Source organism: Electrophorus electricus, chromosome 7 (genome assembly GCF_041902795.1).
Source record: "Electrophorus electricus isolate QZ-2024a chromosome 7, ASM4190279v1, whole genome shotgun sequence".
In the NCBI taxonomy this organism is placed as follows: Eukaryota; Metazoa; Chordata; class Actinopteri; order Gymnotiformes; family Gymnotidae; genus Electrophorus; species Electrophorus electricus.
The window spans coordinates 26,621,773-26,645,568 of record NC_137503.1 but is presented as its reverse complement, the minus strand read 5'-3'; the positions used below and the strand labels follow the sequence as shown (position 1 = coordinate 26,645,568).

Sequence of the window (23,796 nt, the reverse complement as noted above, 5' to 3'; positions counted from 1 at the left end):
TTTATGATGTGACGTTTTGGCCAGTTATCTGAATATAAGAAAGTGTCCATCCAGAGTGCTTGTCTTATCCCTTTCTTATTTCCTCTGTCACCTGTGCTCTTGAGTTCTCCATCTTGTTTGTATGTACATTGTGAACAGCTTCACTGTATTTATTCAAATGCATCTGTACTGTCTTCAATAAATTTGTTGCCGCAGTGTTGCTATATATTGCTCTCTGGAGCTTAATCAATCACTGGCTTTGCCAAGATCTAATGGAGTTGGATTCTAATTGAACTGTGCTTTGGAAAAAGGGAATAAAACTAACTTCAATATAAAGTTAGATCAATAAACCTGGTCCAGGCAGTGTGTAAATAAATACTGTTAAAATTAATACACATTTAATTAAAGTAAAATAAATGTATGAAGATGCTACAGCCATTATTTTAGAGTCCTAAAACAAACAAAACAAACAAGCAAGCAAGCAAACAAATAAACAAACAAAAAATAAGTTAACAAATAAAATATGGATGCAGCTTGGAGTGGGCGTATGGTCACATTTTTGGACCTTTAATAGTAAAATTTTTGATCAGATTTTTAAATAATCACATTAGCTACATTTTTAGACGCGTCTACTACACCCATTAAATATGGAAATTACAACGTGGTATTTCGAACGATCCACTAAGACTTATTGCTGAACAAAGATACTCAGTCTTTTTTGATAAGGTATACGAAACGCTTTTGTCTTTACAGTGATGTCATTTCCTGTCCACTGCCTATATAAAGCATTCACCGTTGCAGTAAGTAAGTAGTGCCATTAATGTACTACGACGCTGTGTTATATCCGATTTTGTGGAGCTTGTGATTCCTGTGATTAGTAAGGGTGGACGCCTGGTTCACAGAATGCATCCATAATTAACTCTCACTTCTTTACTCTTCCAAAAGTGAGGGGAAGAAAGAAAGATTGGTGATTCATCTGAGGTGTGTTGTTTCTTAGCAGATCCATTGACTACTCTTCACATCACAATGATAGCACGGGGATACGTTATTTTCGTTATTCTGGCAAAGTATGGTAAGTAAAAAGCACTCTAATATGAAGATGCTTTGTATTTATTTGATTTCATATGAAGTCGTGCTTTTAGACGAAATCTGCGAAAGATTGCTGTCCTTTCAGCACCAAGGACAGCGGTAATATAGTGGCGGCAGCAATGTCACATTAAAGTACCACTCAAAATGTGTTACTTTTCCGCAAGAAACGACAGTTTAAGTATGTTTGCCATATTGCCCGATTCAAAATGTAAGAAATATGTTGTTCATCCGTTTCACAGTAGTAACCACGCTAGTTTCACAATATTAACCACAAAATGAACTGATGTTTTTCTTTTATTGTCGATGTAGACGAAAATGCGTCAGATTGCCAAATTCTAAATCAAAGTAAAAACTGTTTTTACAGTTTTCTCTATACCCGTGTCTCCTAGTCACGTGGATCATGCGGATGTCAAGGTAGGATCATGGACCATTATTATGTTTATGCCTACAGCAATAAAAGACAATTTTCCAGATGCTCATTATTAAGATGACATTTGATGTCAAAGAACTGGATACACCAAACTGTGGAACTAACATTCAGTGTTGCTTAATCTGGAACTGTGTGGGATAGCACACTGGTTATCAACTGTGACTCAGTGACATGACTCCACTAAACAAACAGCTGCTCCTGGCAGTACAAACCACTGTTAAAGTGACCAATACCAAATTTCCTTACATTTCACAGTGACGTAGTAATTTAAATCCTGGATTAAATCCTATAGTTATTTAAATCCTTTCTTTTGTCAACTTTCATCAAGTGAAAGTGTGTGTGTGTGTGTGTGTGTGTGTGTGTGTGTGTGTGTGAGAGAGAGAGAGAAAGAATGGCACAATCTACATAATATAAATATATTAAATAAATGTATAAAAAATTCCTTCAACACAGTGAAAGATCTTCAGTGAAAGACTCTTCCCAATAATCCATCTGAAATAACATTTTATTCCACAGTCTGACATATTAAATGACCAGCTGGACAGCTTTGGCTCTTTAATAAATTGATTATGCCATTTCAACAGTGTGCCATAGCATTACTAAGAGTGGCTGGCTGGTCCTAATGAGAGAATCTAATGTTTGTCCTCGGGAGAGTATGAAATCAGTTGGCAGAGGAGGAAGAGGAGATGGATTGAAACAAAGAAATGACATTCACTGAATACAAAGTGAAAAGCAATATGGTTGTTGAGTAGTGTTTAAGTAAAGACAATATTTGCATATTTGTAAATATATAATGTTTACTCTTAAGGAATGCAAGTAATATGAATTTGTAATTCATATGCAATTGTACACAAGTAAATCATCAAGTGATTAAAACGTGTTGAATCCTACACTGAATAAAGCTTCTTCCCATGTTTTCTACACTTCACCAATAGGTAATCAAATGCATAGTGGAGGTGCTTACAGATGCTCTGTCTAAACCGCACTCAATCCCAGTGTCTCAGGGATGCCGGGAAACCCTCATGACTGGTGAGCTACAAATCTTTGTTTAGAAGAAATAGGACTGCTCTAGTCATGTATACAGTATGTGATATTAGTATTAGTTAATATATCTTCATACATTCATTATGTGAATAGGGTAAACAATCAATTACAGTGACCTAATTGCTTTTTATTTATCCGAATACTGCACAATCATTTCATTATAAATATAAGGGTTTAAATAAACAAATGGCCTTATCATACAAACAGTCCCAATAGCATAAAGCTGTAAAAATACAATCAGCCCTTCACTATTCAATTATAGAATGTGGCACGTTTTACTTTGACCTTCCATTAGTTAGAAAATCAATCTCGGTATTAGCAGAATGTCTGTTGTTACTGATATGTCGCTTACTGTGAAGAAATGCAACACCTCAGAGAGTGATGATGGGAAGGACAAAGGCAGGATGGCATCGAGATGAGCTGTGATGGAAACAGAGTGTTTTGGGGAGAGAGAGAGAGAGAGAGAGAAAGAGAGAGAGAGGAAAGATGAATTAAAATGGAGTTTGAGCTTTTCCATTTATGTTTATCTACAAAGAATGCAGACATGGCTGCTCATATTCTAAAGAACCTCTCCCCCCCCCCCCCCCGCTGTCTTTCACTCTCTCCCTTTTCTGTTTTTCTCCCCTCCCCCTTTCCCCCGATTGTCAGTGATTAACTGTATAACTGCAGAAGTGGCAGTAAATGTCAGGGCAATTAACTTTAAGAAATCAAATCAAAGTATTGAAAACTGCAAAGGCCATTATGAACAATAGAACCACTGACTCCACTGAAATGGAATGTGTGTGCGTGCGTGTGTTGCAGATGACAGGCTGGTGACCATTTTGCGCCACCACAATTTTCTCCAAGAGCTGCAAGATATTGCTGCTGAAGGTGAGAATCTGAGGTTTGCATCCAGTAGTATTTGCAAAGGAGCAATTTAGCCGATGTGTGTGTAAATTTTTCTTAAGGCATTTGTTTAAGACCACGTTCCTTCCCCTCAGGAGCCAATGAGAGAACTGAGAAGCAAGTGGAGTATGGTCCTAATGATGAAAGCCAACAACTCAAAGACTTGGAGGGCACTGCAGGTGAGAACTCCATTCTGCTTTCTCTTTTTGCTGTACGTGTTTCTATGTAGATGCTATGGAATCCAAAATATTTCTCCTGGCGAGTGTCGCCTCTCCTTAAGGCAAAATGTGATCTAATCAGGGATGTTTCTGGATCTTGCAGTGTGTGGAGCAGTTTCTTACTTAGCTAATAACAATCTAGACTGGTCAGGTGAGATTTTATGTGTGTCGAATTTGATCAAAAGACAAGGGTGGCTGACTCTTTGGCATTTATGACACATGAAAATGATGGCTTGCCCTGTTTTAATCTAGGGTCTCTGTCTCTTAATCTCATTCTGCCTCAGTGCTTTATTACTATATAGCTTCAATCAAATAAAGTATCCCTTTTACAAAGTGAAATGCATCAAATACATAGAGTTGGTTTTGGATGAGAATTAAGATATGCAAGATAGGCACAATGTACATTTTAACTTCATTAATTGATTAATTTATTTATTCATTTGTTTATTTATGCTCCATTCTGTGGTTAGTTCCTTACATCATTCCTTCCTTTCTTCCTGTATTCAGTTTTAAGTAGAGAGTGATGGGCCATGTTCTGGATCCATAGCACTGTAGATAAGATGCAGAGCTGAGCGTTGACCCTTCCCTTACCCTTGCTCATAATCCTAGCAGATCAGTCAATGCTGGTTGCCATGGAGAGACCAAGAGTGGGGGCGGAGAAGGTAGGAGCCGAGGAGAGAGAAGAGAGGGAGCAGGAGTCAGGGGAGCACAACGAGATCCCTGTCCAGGAGGAGGCGAAGATGAGCGAGGAGATTCCACACTCCATGATCTCAGAGAAGGAACGTGAGGAAGATGAGGGCAAGCAGGCCATCACAAAGAAAGAAGAAAACAAAGAGGAACAAGAGAAGCATTCCGGCATAGAAGAGGAGGAAGGTGGTGTGCTTTAACCTGTAGGGAGCAAAAGCACATTGATGGGGCATTTGCTTTGGGTTATAAGGGCATATTTTTAAGAGAACTGACAGCCTCATACCCATGGGACTGTATAATTAAAATAGTTAGTGGTCTAATGATTTATTTCACCACAGTGGATGAATGCAAAATCAATAATGACATAATTCCAATTCTGGAAAGGTCAATGAGAGCTTGTATTTGTTTGACAAAGAGAGGAAGATGGACAAGGAAAGAAATTGAGAAAAAGAGGGAGACAGAGATTTGAAAAGAGGATGAGATCCATTTGTAGTGCATTAAGTAGAGCAATTTGCCACATATTAGCTTTGTAGTGTATGTGGGGGACCCAGGAGCAAAGCATGCTCGAGAGGCCTTGTTTGGTGAACATAGTGGCATGAACAGAAAACAGAGCCCAGTGCCTCTGACTGTGCAGTGAATTTAAGGCTTTGCTAAGGCTTTTTGCCATTTATAGTCGTTTTAGGCTATGGACACATTGACCTGACTATCGGCCGTCAGATAGCATCAGGCCATTGGAGAGTGTCGATGACCCACCATTGCTTATACTAAGTACAGTGTGTTCTGCACCATTAGTTGGTCCTTCTCAGTGTTTTGGTCAATTGTGCATGTTGAATCTGTGTTGGATTTTGACCATGAGGAAGACTTTTCTGATTGACTGTCTAAATTTGACTTAAAACAAGATAATAGAGACATAAACTGCATAAGGGTGTTTTGTCACATTGTGGCTTGATTTACTGAGGCAATGTGCTTGGCTAGTATTATATTTTGCACCAAAGAAAGTAATTTTGTTGTGCTATCAATAGAACATGTGGAACATCTGTCATTACCATATTCATTTTATGGAAGAAAGGAGCTCATAAAGAACATTTGACATTTCCATATTCAATTTTCTGGAAGGATGACACTCAAGAAGAAGTGACACTCTGCACCTTTGGGAGCAACAGTCTTCTTTTGAGTTATTTTCTTTTGTACAAGTGCAGAATGTATGTGCGTGTCATAAGCTGCAGTCTATTTGATGTGTTTGAGTGTAAATACACATAGGCGACGATAGGCGACTGAGCTGATGCAATACAGTCATGGGTTGCTCACTCTTGGTTTTAGCTCTTCATTGTTAGTTTGGTGTATCCCTAGCCTTAAATTCATTATCCTGGTCATTTGCTCATGTCTCTCTGGTTAAGACTGAGGGCGGGGCGGGGCGCTGCCTCTGGGAGCGTCAGCTGTGAATGTCGGACACTATTAGTCATCTGACAGGAGATTTCATTAAATTGAGTGTTCTTTTTGCTGATGTTGTGTGAATAATGTCAGACCCTTTAGAGGAGAGGGAGGTGGGTGTAATAAAAAATGGAGGAGTAAGAGAGAATGAGAGAGAGAGAAAGACAGACAGACAGATGGAAGGGCAATATGAATCAAGATATGAATATGAATGTCTTTTTTCAGTAGATGAGGGAGCGGGGCCGGATGTTCCAGATCAACATACTGAGGCAAAGAAATCTGTGGAAGAGGAAAACCAGGATGAGCAGAAACTGGTGGAGAAGAAGACAGTAGTGGAGGAAGCTGGGCTGAAACGCTGGGGTCAGGCCAGGCAGCTGGCCCACAAGAGAGCCGAGTTGAGCGCAAGGTCTTACGACCAGCAGGAGGTGCCGCACCACTCCAAAGAGGCATCAGAGCTGGGGGAGGAGGTGTGGAAGAGCCCTGAGGAGCAGGATCTCCAGATGATGGCAAGGAGGGACCCAGAGGACCGGAGAGAAGAGGAGGGTAGTGCCAGCAAGAAGACAGAGGTACTGCTTTTACAGTGTTTCCTGAGAGGTTGTGGGTTTCTAGCAATGGTTCCCCTGAACTAGCACTGATGTCAGCAGTCTCAAAATTGCTGTGTGTTTTTAATGAACTCTGTTTACTCAGCAGCCCTTGCCTGAGCACTGAAACAATGACAATAATAGTTTCAGGAAAACCATGGAGTTGGAGTACCCTCAACTCTTCTGCTTTCCCTTCTGTCTTTTGTAGGAGGGTGAGATTGAGGGCTTGGCTGCGATCGAGTCTGAACTGGAGAGTGTGGCTCAGAAGCTGCATGAGTTGCGCCGTGGCTGAATGAGGGCCGCCCATTGCTGCTCCACTCATCCCCTCCACCAGCCACCATCTCCCTGCCTTCAAAAGCCAGGTTATGCCCTGCCAAGGTGAAGTTCTCCTCCCCACTAGTTCACCCATGGCAGTGCAGGCACTCTCCACTTTGGCTCTCACCCTTTTCTCTTCCACTCTGGTAACACGATGCTTCACAGTGCCACCTCTGGTAAAAAAAAAATGAAAGACATGCTCCCAGTGGTTTTGTACCCAGGTCCCCTGCTTCAGCTTTACTTAAGTATCTTACTTGCTTGTCAAAGAAACTACCATGCAAAAATGCCACTGAGTAAATGCTATAATAATCATAATTGATAAAATTAAAAGATTGGGAATTGAATTTATACACAATGAAGGTATATATTATTTTTATGGTTTCTGTGCCTGATGGATCTTAATGCAATAATGTTTTTATCTGATGATCATAATTAAATGATTAAATAACATGATGATGTTATCTGTATCAATATGATATAGTTATTTGTATTAGTATGAAACTCTGCAAGCAAACAGCTTCGTGCTAAGTAAATGAATCTATGCAACTTAAAGATGATCTACTCAGTCTCAGAATGTCAAAGTCATAGGTTAAAATCTGCAAAATATGGCGATAACATTAGGTGTGATTAAATTTTAGTATTTATTCTCTGGATGTCTGTTTTATCTCATGTAAAGGGACATAAAATGTGGATAGTGTCTCTTTCTGTCCTTTAAAATCTAGGAAATACAACATATACACATTGTACATACTGTACACTCCGTATTAATCATAGCAACACAGAAGCTGAAAGGCACAATGGTATCTGACCTACAAACTTAATTATACAACAGTGTGTAAAAACTGTCACTGAAAATGTATCATGTCATATGTACTCATTAAAAGTCCCAAGAGACTAAGGTGGGCAGTGAGTTATCTGTTCCTGGTACAGCTAGATAGGTCAAAGGTTCTTATTCCTGTCCTCAGGGATGGCCATCTGGACCAGTTCAGGAGCTCATCACATAAACAATAGTAGCAGAGCTATTATGTCTCTATTACTTGGGAGCTGAATCAGACTACACAGGTAGACTGGCTATGACTCCCTGAGGACCTCTGAAATAGATTATCCCAACTAATCTCATACTATTCGACTCGAGGTAGTAATGTGTTTTACCTCATATCAAGCATGAAACTGTTGCTCAATTCAGGACATGTATATTTAAAGTCTTTACACAAGGTGTCTATAGGACCATAGGACAAGTGTTCCACATATTACATTTAAAATATATTCCATTACCTAGACATTGTTCTGTGATGTTCATCATTTTGTATGATCTGTATAATTCTAACAGTGCAGGTGGCGGAGTATGAAGTGCTGCACGCAGTTGGACTCCCAGAGTGCATGTGAGAGCTCAGAATCCACTGCCCAGCACCAGGGTTCACCTGAATACCCCTTCCATTCAGCCAGCATATTCCTTAGGCCAAAAATGGAAAAACAAAATGTCATGTTGGATTTGCTTGCCATGTTGGGTTTGCCTGCCGCCTGCTGGATGGTATGCTTTGGGTTACCTACATTTAAGCTTCTGTTATTTTCCCCTGATCAACAGTGTACAAAGAAATTCCCGTTCATTCCTAAGGCACCTTACCATAACAAAGTCCAGTGCAAGATGCATGAAAATAGACCAAATGATTTAAATAGACCAAATGACATCTACTGATATCTGCTGATTGCTCCTTTTCAACCTTAAGACAAAAATCAGTACTTCTTTGGTCATTAACCACATGCTACAGATCATATATTGGCACAAGGAAAAATTCTTCACCCCACTCAGCGGGCAGGAGGGTTTAATTGGTTTGTTAAAAGTAATTAAATATGCTAATTTGCTGGAGGGCCAGGCAAGGCTCACTGGGAGGAGGCGTCAGCCGCTAGTGTGGCCCGGCGGTGTTGCTGGTAGTTCAGGCCCAGGTCAGCGCTGCAGCAGGTCAGACCTTGATGGGAACCTTTTTTCTTCTCCTCACTGTCAATCACCAAGCAGCTGCCTTCATTTCCCAGATTGCCACAGGGCATCCCACAGGCCAGAGGCAAGCTTGGGGCTCTGAGGGGCCCACAGGGGCCTTGTAGGACTGTAGTTAGGTGAGTCAGCAGGTCATCAAAGAACTCTGGAACTCCTTCATAACCTAGGCAACAGTTAAAACATCATTCTTTAGAACGCTTGCACTTCACTTTCAGCAGATTAGTTGTGCTGCAACTTCCTGTGAGATCTCTGTTATAGTGGTATTTAAACTGAGATAAAAATAACTGCCATCATTTAATAGTGCAGGAGTGGATCTTTAATAAATCAACAGACAGGAGAGAGGCAATAGGGAGCAGATATGATGTGTTGCCTGACTACTGCGCTATCATGGGAGCTGCTGGGTGTACCTTGGGGAGAGTCTGCACAACCAGGCCTTACTATAGATACCTCATCACCACAGCAGCAAAGACAGAATCAGTGCTGGTATCAGAGCTTTGTGTGTATGTACAAAAGCAAACAAAATGTGAAGTTGACTCTTTCTGTTAAATGCTGTAAATGCTTCCCTCGGAAATGAAGACTGGACTTGAAGACAAGGTGTAGTCTCAGAGATATATATGGGTGTGTTCACTGATAATATGTCATATGAGTCTTTAAAACAACAATAGTTAAAGTTTCAGGGTAAATATAAATAAATCAGAAATAAACATTACATAAAATGAGATTTTGTAAATAAAACACAAGAACTGTCTAATAAAAAGTATAAGGTTCATTAATTCTTCAGCTCCCTCTCTGACTCTATATTGACACCATGTGGTCTAGAAGCAGAATTTGTTCAGGCATAGCTAAGTGTGATATAATAGGAGAATTACAGTACATGTGCCTTATCAGGAAGAACATATAGATGAACTGATATCACATACCTATTGATACAACATACTGTACTGATTCAAGCAATTTCTTATTTGTCCCTCTTTTATAAATATGGTAATGCTTTTGAAAAATGCAAACAGCCTACCAGGGAATGCATTGATGTCGATTACGGCATGCTGGCCTGTTTGGTTGCTGATGATGATGTCGATCCCAAACAAGGACACATTAAGAGCATGTCTCAAGCACCTGGAAATCTTCTGAATGACATCATGCCTAGGTGTCCGACACTGCCCTTCCAAGTTGTCCCTCTGATAAGAAGAATGAAATGCATACTGCCACAAAATATACTTCTTTGATTTATCCTCACCTCTCGTACTGCAATATTTGGGCTAGTACTTTCAAAAGTAATATTAATTGTTTATATATTCTTCAGAAGCACTTTGCTAGGATGTTTACTTCAGCTAATTATGATGTCAACTCTCGTCGACTTTTTCAAATACTCAGTGTGTATAAAATTAGCCATTTAAAAATATTCCAGTTTATTTTCCCTACACGCAATCTTCTTCCCAACTGCTTTCTATACAACTTTCAAGTCCATCATTACTCCCCTAGATCTTCTAATAGCCTTCTTATAGCTTTCATTAGGATAGCACTTGGACAGTTTACACTTTCTCATCAAGGACCCTCAATCTGGAGCTGTTTACCACCTCATCTAAAAAAACCTCTCCCAGTATTATCAGCTTTAAAAACAGGTAAAAAATCATATACTCTTATTCACAAATTTTTAACAATGTGTCTGTGTTTTGTCATTTTTTGTCTGTTTGTTTTTAAATATTTAAATTTAATGTATGTATATACTTTTATCTTTCTCTGAGGGAGAGTAATTTGTATAAGTCCTTTCTGGTCTATTTTTACTTTGCCTGCACTTTTTTTTTTTCATTTTTCTTTTGTAGTTTGTATTTATTCTGCAAATAAAAATAATATAAGAGTGTATTCAAGCAAACACAAACCAGGTCAGCTGGAACTGAGACCAAGTGAGGTGGGGTGCCCTGGAGGAGCTATGCTGCACAACCAGCATTACAAAGTGAAGGACTAGATAATGATACTACTACTATTACTACTACTACTATTACTACTACAAAGTTTACAAAAAGAAGAAAGAAACAGGAGAAAATAGTGAAGTGTTGACTCACAGAGGTCAGGTCTGATGAGGACTCAGGTTTGGAAACATGATGACTGTTGAAGGATATAGCTCTTCTGTCTAAAGGAGAAAATAACATCAATAAACACCAATTTGCCCATTTCCAGGAAAGTAATCTGAAGATATCTTCAAAATACAGAGACTTTGCTTTTCTCATTCAGTTGTTTCGTGATCATCACTAACACATTTAACAGCAAAACCTTTGCCTTTATTTAATTATAATGTTACTAATTATCAGACTGTTATATTGTACAAAACTACATATCAACCTATGTGTTACAAATGACATTATATTGCAAAAGTGTGATTTGCGACATTAGTGAGTAGTTTAATTGTCCAGTGGGAGGTACAACTGACTCTACTCTTCCAGCATCTAAACAGAGATGTTTGCCTGGTACACATGTGTAAAACAAAGCAAATTTTTCCCCAAGACAAGTATAGGAGATTAAATATTAACACGAGCATGAGCTAACAGTGGGAAGAGAAAGAAATGGTTTACAGATAGTAAGGGGCAATTTGCATCAAGTAGAATAGCTCAAGAGAGCCATTATCTCAAATCTCACTTTGCCCATGATTTCAGGTTCTTTTAAACAATGGAGTACTTCATAAACAACTTCACATAAAGTACCTTTATAAGGAGATGTATGTGTTCCTGCAAGATTTTAGATACTATAACTTTTCAGAGGAGTCCACATCCTTTTAAATCTTGCCTAAAAGCCTGCATGCCATTCTATGAAAAGCTTTTATTGGACTGTACTGCAACAGAGGGACAACCCCCTACTCACAGACACACATACTCTCTCTCTCCCTCACTCCCTCAGCCTGTATACCTAATCACACACACGTCAGACCATGTGCTCTTTCTGTAAGCTTTTTCTGAATGGTGCTCTCTACAAAAACACAGTACTACAGTCACAGTATTTCCCCTGATCCTCAAGTAGACATTTGTTAAAGAACAAAAATCTTTTATATGACAGTATTTTTCTAAATCAAGGACTGACTGTGACTCAAGAAAACTTTTTTTTTTTTACACAATTCAGTTGGATTTTATTTACATAACACTTTAAACAACAGACACTGTCTCAAAGAGGCTTCACAGGAGCCAAGCCAAGAGCCTTAATAAACAAACTAAAGGTGATGGTAGCCAGGACAAAATAATTGATATTTAGACCTAAGTCAGACTACTGAGACGGATCTGTGACCTCGGGTGGCCTGACCTGTTGGTCCAGAAGGGAAGTTCCTAAGAGAGGGCCGCTCTACCACACTGTAGGCATCTCCCACCACAAACACCTTGTAAAGCACAGCATTGTGGTTGATGAAGCTCTGGATCACACAGGGAGGCCTGATGTCTTTCAGGTCCTCCTTGCTAAAGATGATGGCCATCTACGGACATACAGCCACAGTGATATATCCAGCAGGCAACATGGTCAATGACACATCCACAGGTTACACATTAACTAAATGAAAGTTTACTGCAACAGGCTAACTATGTGAAATAGAGGTGTGTATTAGTAATAGGTAAAGAATGCCACCCTGTCCTAGAGCCATGGGGAGTCAGACATATCTCTTCTGAGGTGTGGTAATGTCTCTTTCCACATCACTGAGATAACTGCACTCTATAAGTCCTTAAGCTAAAGCTATTCAAAACAGACCAATAAGAATTCAGTTTACTTTATGATCCCTGTAAAATCTTTTTGTGCACAATCATAAAATCCCATGACCGTCAACTTACCTGCACTATCATTTCATCAGTTAAAAGTAACACATTAGTAACATATTAATCTTGGACATCCCACATTTCAAACATTAGATCCAGCATTAGTGAGACCCACACTATACACACTGATTTGCCATGACATGAGACCATTCAAAGATTTTTACTGTATGTTAGTGGAAGTCTAAGCTATAATTACCACCCTGATAAATAATTCACAATTACTTATAATTCAAAGTCAAGGTGATTGCAGTTCAAAACAGCAGTACATGTTTCAAAATAGTCCCTTAGATCTGATGGCAGTCATTGTGTTCTAAGGGCAGACCACTCTGGCTGAGTTTACGGTGATGGAAGACTATTTAAGTTATTAAATAGTCATGGGCCAATTACATAATGTATGTTTAATGATTGATGAGGAAAGGAATTAAGCAAATGCGGTGTTTCCTAAATGACTTCTTACCTCATGGGAGTCGGTGCCATGTGCGACCTGAGTTTTGCAGACTGCAGTGAAACAGAAGAAAATACAAAAAAGTAAATCACATGAACCAATCAAATGATTTATGTTCATCACACAGATCATCTAGAAAAATGTTTTCGTCTGCATACGTGTGTATGGCCCCAGCAGACGGCCACTGACAGTGGATCTGAGGTCAGAGGATGGGCACTTACTGAAAGGGAAGGTGATGCCATTCTTATGGAGGTGGTCTAACGTGTCAGGGCCACACTCACTGTTGAGTACCATGAATGGAGGAGAACAGATGCGCCCATCTAGTCATCACAGAGGTGCAGGGACATTATTAGCACAATCACTCTACTCAGTTGCACCATCTGAGCTAAATCATGAAAGGCTATCGCAAATGTGCCTAGCTATCAATTAGAATTTGAGTCTTCAGACTTTCCTGTTGCTTTTGGTTTAATGGCTAATTAGTTTTAACTAAAATAAAGTTACTTTTTTGCTTGGTTTGGCAAAAATGGGATCTCATAATGTATGATCCTTGTTCTCTTTTTGTTTGGTAAGGTTCAGTGAACCTGTTTGCTTATTGAGCCTGTGACCATGATTCTGAAAAATTAGGGAAAGAAACAGTGACATCTTTTACATAAGACATGTGACCATATGGAACCTGTCTAAGACAAACATACCCAAGAGACAGCATGCATGCCCTACAGATAGACAAGGCCAATGTCAAGAGCAGCCTCTATCTCTGTTTTTCCCCGTTGTAGGCTTTTCTTTCTTTCTGAAAATATGTGGCCTAGGAAAATGTTTGGCAGAGCTTGGATAAAATGTCACACTGTAAGGTTTTGACATCATGACAGCAGCCTTTCTTTGTTCAGTATTATGCATTCCTACTCAATAATTGGGATGTTATATTATTTACTAAAGGACAATATTACTGTTTGATCCATATTAACATTTTAAGATAAACTGTATCTAGTATCTGTTTATTTCCTTCTTCATTTTATTCAGCAGTGTACCAAATACATCATAAAAAAAAGCTTATGGCTTCTCTGATCTAAAAGTGTTTTCTTATGTGTTGACTACTGGAAAGATTTTCTCTGGGAATTAAAAATGCAGAAAAGTGATTCTGGTATATACACCTCAGATTATGTGTAAGTGTGATATGAGGAGGAAAGGAATATGCTATTTATTTACATATTCATGGATGAGTATGCATACAGTAAGGGAACCATATGGATCAACACGTCAACTCATAATAAAAGGCTTTTTTATCCAACAGCCCAAATTATTAATTATTTTAGTCATTCTATCATTATTTCCAATAATTGCCCATTTGGATAATGACAGAGCCACAGAGAAGCATGTAGATAATGACAGAACCACAAAGAAGTATGTGGATAATGCAGGCGAAGGAGTAAAGTAAAAATGCAGATTGTGAATTACAGCGGGTACATTAGTGTTATCTTCTTTTTCCCATGATCACTTGCTGTGTTGTTTCATAAGTTAATAGCCATGGAAGCGGTTGCCTGGGGACAGAGCCCAAGAAAAGAGTCACTCCCTTGGAATTCTAAACAGAGCTCTCTCCTCTGTTAGAAACAGAGCCTGCAGCCAAGGCTGTTAACCTCTCTCTACTTCTCAGCTGACATCTGGCATCCCCAGGTCTCTGTGGAAGAGGTAGAAACCTCTGCCATCGTGTTTACTGTGGTTCTTCTGACTAGAACTATGAAGCTGCTAATTATGTTCAAGATTGTGTTTTTAATGTTCTAATAATGTCATAAATATTCTTATTTACATGTTTATGATTTACTAGCTCCAAATTGACCAGATATTGCTGTAAGATATCTAAAACATGCAAATGAACTTGCATCAGGTTTTGGTTTCCAATGCCAGCATCAATGTACCTTCCTTTGCAGGCAGTACCTTTCTCTTCTACTGCAGAAAGACCATCACACCCACTGGAGGAAAGAGAATGGAATGGCACTGCACAGTGCAAGTGGTATAGAGAATGAATGACTTAGCAGCTTTGGGCCCTAAGCCTCTATACGCCCATCTTATCCTGGCCCAGCAGAATAACCAAAAGCAGAAACCCATATTGTACCATTTCAGAGGCCCAAAGGAGTACTGAAGAAACACAAAGAGGAAGTATACAAAGTTTCCAGAAAAGTAACTAGTGCTCTTCACTGCAGCTTTGACTACCTCTAGTACACTGCAGTTACTCCCTGGAATCATATATATATATATATATATAGATAGATAGATAGATAGATAGATAGATAGATAGAAACAAATGGATGTTCCAAAATATCTTCCACAAATTATACATTAGTTTGGACTGAGGGCATAATGAATAATAAAAGTTTTAAAAATATAATTAAAAAAATTTAAATTGTTTTGAAATATTTTATTTATAAAATATATATTTTAAAACTGTATTTTGAGCCAAACCTAGCCGTATAATATATAATTAGAGCTCTGTGGAATCAATGTATCTAAACACAAAAAATACTGAAAATCTAATTTTGAGCTCAGAATCGAAAACGTGAACATATGCATATAGTTACCCTTCATGCATTCCTCTAGTTTGTGGATGAGCTTGTAAGACTTGAAGCGGTCAAGCAGCGTACGAATAGCAGGGAGTGGGTCTAGGATCACAGTCTCAGGGTGAACGTCAATGTATTCCTAAAGTACATTCAGAAACACAAGAACACATGAGTAAAGTAACCAATTGAACAGTACAAAATTCATGATTAATTTCACATAAAAACCATGGTCAAAATGATGAGTTATAAACATGTATAAAAATGTGAATGAATTTAAATAACAGTTTGGTGCTTAACCTTGCATATATATATATATATACTTATACTAAAGAGTGCCATTTGATATCTCAATCATTAGTAAACATGCTTTATGTTCTTTCTTTTTTTACTCACAACATTTTAGAAAAGAGATGGTGCTACCAAATGTGTTAAGCAAAGCATTTCTCATTCCTCACAGGTGGCTGGATGCATCTACCTGCACACTATGAACAAGCAGCTGGGCCTCTGTAACATTCTGGTCTGCTTCAAGGATGTGGTCCGTCAGTTTGTGGATGATGGCATCCAGGGGTCCCTGCTCCTCCAGTGGCAAGCTGAGGTCCAGCTGGGCAGGGACAACAGGGTCAAGAAGCTATATTCAACTTGTAATCCTTTAGGAAAACTCCCATGACAAAGCATGAAGAATGAATGGTAAAAAAAAAAAAAAAATTTAAACCGCATCCGCTAATTCAGGGTTTTCTAACACAGTCCTTGGGGACTCCCAGAAAGATTCATATTCTAGCACTTTCCCATCTTCCAGCACAGCAGAACCACAATCTAGAGCACTGAACCCTTGTTCAGGTGTGCTGGGAGCTGAGACTATACAGATATGGTCTGTTACTGTGTTTTTAAGTTGACTTATGACCAGTACCATGGAACCATAAATCTGTTCATAATTATTATTTGAAGTTATCTGAACCTCTAAATATATTTATGTTCACTAGCTAACTGAATCATTAAGTACTATTAAAAAGCACATATAATTTACCTTGAACATAATGTAACAATACCTAATTTCTTAACAAAAAAGCTACTTCAAAAAGTAGATATACTAAAAAATATACTAACAGATATACTAAATGTTGTACTAGAAATTATTATTTGTTTTGCCATGTATCTAAAAATTGACCTACTTGTCAACAAATATAAACACAAAGTTGCAGATTAAAATCCATATGTGATATCCAAAAATAATAATGAAGAACACATCAATTACCCACTGTTTGTAATCTCCACTGGGTTGTGTGGAACACTTTTGAATAAGATACAGCCCAAGCTGTGATGTCTAGTTCCCACATTTCAGACTGGAGAAATGTTGCCTGGACCCGTGCTTTTTAGGAAGACAATTTCTAGATACCTCTACATCGTCTGAAAAATACGGGTTATGGGTACGAGGTTAGTATTTCTGTATGGTCTCAGTTCCTCTGGGATTGATCCTTTGAGACATGTTATTTTCCTTGGAAGAGACCATTGGGGTTTTTGGCAGAAAACAGAAGCGTATAGAAGTGGCAGGGGGGAGGGGCATGCCTGTGCACATCATTATGCAAGAGGCATCTTTTGAAGAGAAGAACCAAATAAAAGTACTTTGGGCCCAAGGGACACACCATATTGTGGGGAAGAGGTGGTTCTTGGGTTCATGATCCCCAGTAGGCTGTGATCAGAGAGGGGATGGTATCTGGAAATATTCTTAAAGCTAAAACAAATATGTCATGGGTGGCTGAATAAAACAGACATGGAAGACATGGCCTGATGACATCTGTTTGTTCATGAGACACACATGTGCCTCCAGCAATGAGCATACTAGGAGACCTACCACCAGTCCAAGGGAACATGTTGTTCTGATCTTGTTTCATGTATGAGAGTCAGCTGACACCCATAAGCATTATAAAGCAGCAAGATTATCAGTTTTAAAGCTGAAGAATAGCTCTTTAGTGTTTTATTTTAGTAGAAGCTACAGTTTTTAAGGGGGTCCACTGTTTCTTGTATGTTACTAGGCCTTTATTTATTGTAGCCTTTGAAAGCCCCTATCCAACCCCCTACCTTAACCAGCCAGTTCATCCTGAAAACCAGAACCAGCATGTGCCTCTCAGTGGAGGAGGAGAAACAGCTTTTCATTACATCCGAAATATACACGGAAAGGTTTATAGCAAACAGTTACTTGTGTTCTCTGAAATGTCTTTTGAAGGTCAAATAATTCCTTTATGTAATATTGATTGGGGCTAAATGGCTACACTGATAATGTATAAGGAAAGTCAGTCAGAACTGTGCAGATATACAAGATGTCCAAAAAAGAAAGGTTTATGCAGATTAAGTACATCTGAAAATACACAAAGGAAGTAAAGCTGCTATTTAATAAAGGCAATGCTTTGAAGTCACTCAGTAACACATTTGACTCTTAAAATATTAATTCAGCAGTAGATACTAATAGTAACTAGTAATGTGGTTCTATTGACTGAAATAACTTGAATGCAAATAAAAAATTCTTTACAAATGTTCTAAAGGCTTAAGGTTAAGGTTACACTGTTAACATTCCTGTTTCAGAATTACACTTATGATCGTGTTTTCCGCTGCCCAAAAGTAGACCATTTAGGTGCAACAATACATTTCATATATACATATTTTATGTACTATTCTCTACAAAACAACACCTACAGCCCAAAACTATTTATCACATAATTATTTTCAGATCTTATGGATAAATATTCAGTAAGTACAAAATCCTTATCGACCATGCAAAAATTCAGTTCTACTCAAATTTGGGAAAGCACATCACAACAAAGGTGTACATAAGTTAATAATACAGGGACCAAAATACCTTATCCTCTTCATACTGACACTGTGTATTACCATAAGAACAGTGCAGGTTAAAGAGGTTAAAATAAATTATTAGATTGTGATATGCGACTGCAGCTAACTGCTGTGCATTCAGTAAAAAGCAAAATGCACAAGGTCACATAGTAACAGAACCTTAAGTCTTAACAAATGATGAGTGTCTTTCAGACTATTATCTTATTGGTTGTTTGGAGAGATTTATGATGACAGCAACCTATGACTGGTTGTAGCAGACAGCCTGGTAATGTACAATGTGAAGTCAGTTCAAAGTCCGTGAGTTGTTTTCTTTGCTTTCCACACCCTGCACCTCCTATTCATTATGGACCTGTCAATTCAGTACCACTCATTAAATAATGGAGTATAGGCTTTGGGTATGTGTGTATATGTGACCATGTGAGCACGAGAGTATGCTTGCATATGTCAATGAGTGAGTGAGTGTGTGTGTGTGTGTGTGTGTGTATGTGTGTGTGTGTGTGTGTGTGTGTGTGTATGTGTGCGCGCGCACGTGCGTGCGTGCTTGCGTGTGTTTGGCTGAGTCAGTCCCTTATCTTAAACTGCCTGTCAGATAGTACAGAACTTTCATGAAGGCCACAGGACCTTGACCAAGCCTTCCTCCCTTGCCTGTTTGCCTCTAAACTGTGATACTGAAGAACCACCCAAAAAAATCAACCTTCATATTCACTTCCCAAAACAAAAGAATGGCAGACTCTGACAATTCCCAGAGTCCCTAAAACAGTAAACCAGCAATGACAATCATGAATATCCATTTGGTTTATTTTTGCTAATGATAAACACTTTTATCAAGATACTCTGCAGTCCTTTGTTTGTGGACTAACATGCAAGACCACCCAAAGTAAAAGCATGATTTGTATTAAAATCTTTGAGCATTTGAGTTACTAAGTTCTTTCTCAGTTGCCATATACATAAACAAGGCAAGAGTATAGGCTGAGTACATGTCAAATATGGACATATATAGGCCTGTCAAATGAAAAACAAATGACCAATGATAAAACAGACACACAATATCCTGAGAGCGCACAATATTTTGAATAATCAAACCACCACTAATGCTAATCAGGGTACTTCTTTAAGCATGATGCAAATCTTTTTGTGAACAAGTCTGTTTGCTGTATAAAGCCAGATTAACTGTCCCAGAATTGTATGTGCTTTGTGAAATGATACGAAATCTACAGAGAGCTTTCAAAGTAGTAGAGCAGGCTCCAACCTAAATATATAAATATTTATTAAATAGACATTTGAATAAATTGTGTATTGCAAAAGTTTATCAAACTGATGGTGGCTGACCCCATTGAATTCCACAACTGGAATTATGTCAAACTGGAAAGCAGCAATGTGCTATATGAGACATGATTAAATGAATGTGGAGAATATTTTTAGAGGCTGTAACTCACAGCATTAGGCTGGGAGTTAGATAAAAAGGGGCTTGAATTTTATTGGAAAGAAAGTGGAAGTCATAGTGATTTAACTAATGCATTCAAAACTTGCTCCACAGGGTGAGAGCCATTATTCATCTAGACTTGTGTTCAGTAAATCATGTCTGAAAGGTTGAGTAATGTACTTCAGAATTAGCGAGTTTAAGACGAAGTCATTTCTTAGGTTTCTCTAAGATAGAAAATAAGGCAGATGAAATGAATCACAAAGAAATATATTATGTTATTGTGTGGGAGATGTTAGTGCTTCATGTTATACATCACTGTTAACTGGCAAACCCGGTGGTGACTGTGTCACTAAATGAAGTTCAATCACAACCTCGTATTCGGGCATATGCAAAGAGCAGTGATTAAGGATTAGGAGTTTTGAATGGAATAGATCACAGAGAAAATAGAATGCTAAAGATCAGAATACTCTGCAGTATCTCTGTAGCAATACAAAGGCAGAGGTTGAGATGAATGAGAGAAGATGGCAAAGATGTTTCTGTTTTGTTCTGTATCTGCAGTTCAGACATAAAAGGACCATTTGGAACCTTGGCAATAGAGCTACCAGGGCATATCTAGATCTAGTACACCACAAGAGCCTAGTAGCTGGAAAAAAGTAAAAGCAAACTTCTACTTAGGTAGACTGTAAATGTTTTATACAAGCTACTTAAAATGATTCAATAGGTAGATACAATAAGGGAATTTCTAAATTATTTAGAACATAAATACCTAACCATTATGATAGCATAATTTATGTAACTCAGCTTTCATATAGTTAAAGTATTACGAATGCACTACATTTAAGAAACAGTGGTGGCATTTTGAAGTGTGATATGTTATGTAAAGGAGCCAACTAATGATTGGGTTCTTACAGTGTTCAAATATCTATGTGGCCACTGTAGAGAATGGAAAATTCTATTTTTGCGTGGATGAGGTCTTTCTGTGGTCTCTTTTCTCCCAGCTAAAGGTCACTGTATTTTTCTATTTCTTCACTGATCTGTACAACAACATTTGACTGAAAAATAAAATGGCAAACATCCCTAGACTTTAATTATCCAATACATTTGTTGTCTGTAATATTTAAAATGGAACTCTTGTTTATCTGCTATTTCAGGACTTGTTTCAAGCATAACAGTTATAAATAATAAAAAAGAACATAAGCATCGCTAACATTATGAACATATATGTATTTGTCTTCTTATAGATCGATTTCAATTTACTTTCCTCTAGTCTGGCATCACGTTCAACCTTAACATTTCATTGAATGCAAAAGGTCTTGATCTAGTGGTGCCTAAAGTGCTCACAACACTTACTTACCTGAACCATTTCAATGCCTCTCTTCCTGCAAAACAGAAAGAGAGGGGAAAACAGTTTCAGGAAAATTGGAACTTTTAAAAATGTATGTGATTCCAAGAAATCTGAAATAGTTTTTTCAGAAACATATAAATATGTTCGGATTAACATGTCTTCATTGATTAATATTCTGAATGGTGGCATAAAGCTTTGACATTACTATGTTACTAACGATATTACTACTGAATAAAAGTGGGAAGAAACTGCACATTTGAATAACAAGACTGGTATTCAACAGAACCTCTCCTTTAAACAGAAATGCAAAGAAAAGTAGGGAAACCTGTTACTTGGCAACCTAAATAGGGCTTTGTGACTAAGGACCTCACTCTGGCTCAGAACTACTATCTCTCACACAAAATGGGGTTGAATTCTCTGCATTCTCACAGTATTTCTCTCTCTCTCTCTCTCTCTCTCTCTCTCTCTCTCTCTCACACACACACACACACACACTCATGCACAAGCATACACGCCCATAGAATTACATGCTTAACAGACCAGAGAGATAATGTTGCTATACAAGATTTCAAGATATAGTAGGAAGGTCTACAGCCAATTATGTAAATGAATCACTGACTAGAAATGCAGTTTGCTAGTAAGTGGCAAATAAGGCTGACCGTGATACAACACAAATATTATACATTCCACAATGTTTTCAAAGCAAACAAATACCTGCTCCTCAGGTTCATGCTTTACAAACTGGTTATCATTTGTTGTGTGATAAGAAAGGTGATATCATATTGAGTCCAGACCACCCCCTTGTCTGCATGCATGCTAAAGGGCGATTTATACCCAAACAAAACCTATTAATTGTGTGTGTTTGTCTTACAAGCAAAACAGAATATCCTAATGGAAGGTTTTTCGTATGGCCTTGACAGGACTTTCTTTTAAGTATAAACCATTGTAGTAAGAAGTCCTACAATGGGCTTGCATCACCTATGAATGTATTGAGTCTCTGGAAATATGTGAGCAATGTTACTCCTAAGCCTCTTAAAACCAGGGCAGCAAGCCTGGTGCACACCCAGGTAACCCATGCTCCATCTGATACTGCAGCAGACAACATGTGTAAAGGGAATCCCTTAGACAGGGATTACTCAGACAATTATCTACTGGCAAACAACTGTCATCAGGCACTGTACTCTGTTTTTGGCTCACACATAAGAGCAAAAGACAATAATCTGTGACTATGACTTTCTGTTGTCTACTGGTAGACCTCATGATGGCCCACGACGAAGATCAATGACAAAGTAATGTTATGATTTGATTAATGCACACAAAGACATTTTATCCACACATGGTGAATACATACTTTAATCCAGAGTACTGACTCGGGTGAAATTAAACATTCATTGTTGCCATGGTAGTAGTATTAGTCTGCTGCATATGTTACTAATGAATTTGGCTGACTTTACAAATTAGAGGTCAATTCTATTCAGTCTCTCACTTCCTCTGACTTCTTTTATTTGCGTCAATGTGTGTATTAAAAGTAAATTGAGGTATTTGGACATGCATAAATGTTGGTCATACATTTAAAAGTGTACCCAAATAAATATCTCCAGGCAGGAGACAATATTTATTTCTGAGCGTTGATATCTTAGAAGAATATTTACTGTCATCACATAGTGTTGATCATCGTTTGCTATGTGAGAAACGCGTGAGAGCGCTTTTTTTACGCACCTGCACATATCCACGAAGGTCTGGAAATTCAACTTTTTGATCTTCTTTTCGCTGAGCCAGTATCCTACTCTTTTTCGTTTCACAAACGTCTGCATCTCTGGAGTCGGCTAAAAAATAATTTAAAAAATGCAGTTACTGGATTAAAGGTGGACGTTCCGTCAAGGATGGTTTTTACGCAAACATTTATTTATACAAATAAAATAATAATAATAATAATAATAATAATAATAATAATAATAATAATAACAAGAAGTCTGGGAATTTTCAAGTAGGTTTCAATGTCCGGAATTCCAAAACAAATTTGACAATGACAGCTCAACCTTACCTTACACAAGAAGCGCCAGAATACAGAATGGTAGACAGCTTGCCAAATAAGTCACAGCGATGGCAGCCACTGGTATGTTTCTTGTATTTCTGGTAAATCTCGTCACAGATTGAAGCAGGGGAGTCTGTGTGTCGTTGTCTAGCAGTAATTTTACCTAAGCTTCTTTCTACCTTACAACACCAACATTGCTGTTTGTTTTAAAAATATATGTACTTGACTTTTTCCTGAGGGAATGTCGCATTATTTTTTAAATATCTACTTATCGAAGCCGATACTAAATAAGGAATAAAATTCATCGTAATCCAAGTGATGGAGCTTTTTGGCACAAAATCCCATATCAAATAAAGCTATGCTTGTCTCTGAATAACCATCGCTGCTTAACGTGACGTCCAGGCTCCGTCAGCTGTCAAAATTGTTGCGAGGCGAAGTAGTTTGATTGGATACGGTGGCATCGACAAAGTGTTCGCCCAGGCACAGACTCCTTCCCCGGGGGCGGTCTTACGGCTGTGCGGCGTCAGTGACAGGAACTGAGCTGAACTATCAGCTTGGTCTTCAGATTTCTTCACAATGTTCATGAAAGAGATATAAGCGTACAAGTAAGCATACAAGACAAGTAGAGTGTTAACGGTGAAAAACAAACTTTTGGGTACGTTAGCTAGTGAATTTAGACTTCCTTGACGGCCAAGATTTAGTCCACATAATTTTT

The 23,796-nt window shown here is 38.3% G+C and overlaps 2 protein-coding genes across 5 annotated transcripts; one reads left to right on the top strand and one right to left on the bottom strand.

Moving 5' to 3' along the window:
- Positions 1-782: 782 nt before the first annotated feature.
- chga (chromogranin A) lies at positions 783-7,312 on the top strand. 3 transcript variants are annotated; one of them, XM_026999035.3, is made up of 9 exons: positions 790-862; positions 980-1,051; positions 1,433-1,482; positions 2,434-2,527; positions 3,344-3,412; positions 3,523-3,606; positions 4,255-4,518; positions 5,992-6,329; positions 6,553-7,312. In XM_026999035.3, exons 2-9 carry the CDS (start codon positions 1,006-1,008, stop codon positions 6,634-6,636), a joined length of 1,029 nt encoding a protein of 342 aa, XP_026854836.1. In that variant the 5' UTR covers positions 790-862; positions 980-1,005; the 3' UTR covers positions 6,637-7,312. The 3 variants fall into 3 exon arrangements, with proteins under 3 accessions (XP_026854839.1, XP_026854836.1, XP_035380602.1); XM_035524709.2 differs by having other exon boundaries at positions 822-856; XM_026999038.3 differs by having other exon boundaries at positions 783-1,051; positions 4,258-4,518.
- Positions 2,535-23,572, bottom strand: itpk1a (inositol-tetrakisphosphate 1-kinase a). 2 transcript variants are annotated; one of them, XM_081718169.1, is made up of 12 exons: positions 23,091-23,572; positions 22,766-22,872; positions 21,056-21,080; positions 15,910-16,035; positions 15,456-15,573; positions 13,107-13,205; positions 12,898-12,938; positions 11,941-12,106; positions 10,716-10,783; positions 9,668-9,830; positions 8,545-8,815; positions 2,535-2,962 (listed from the first exon to the last, which is right to left on the bottom strand). In XM_081718169.1, the coding sequence occupies exons 2-12, from the start codon at positions 22,858-22,860 to the stop codon at positions 2,914-2,916; spliced, it is 1,221 nt and encodes a 406-aa protein (XP_081574295.1). In that variant the 5' UTR covers positions 22,861-22,872; positions 23,091-23,572; the 3' UTR covers positions 2,535-2,913. The 2 variants fall into 2 exon arrangements, with proteins under 2 accessions (XP_081574295.1, XP_026854840.3); XM_026999039.3 differs by lacking the exon at positions 2,535-2,962 and having other exon boundaries at positions 6,756-8,815; positions 23,091-23,567.
- Positions 23,573-23,796: the final 224 nt, after the last annotated feature.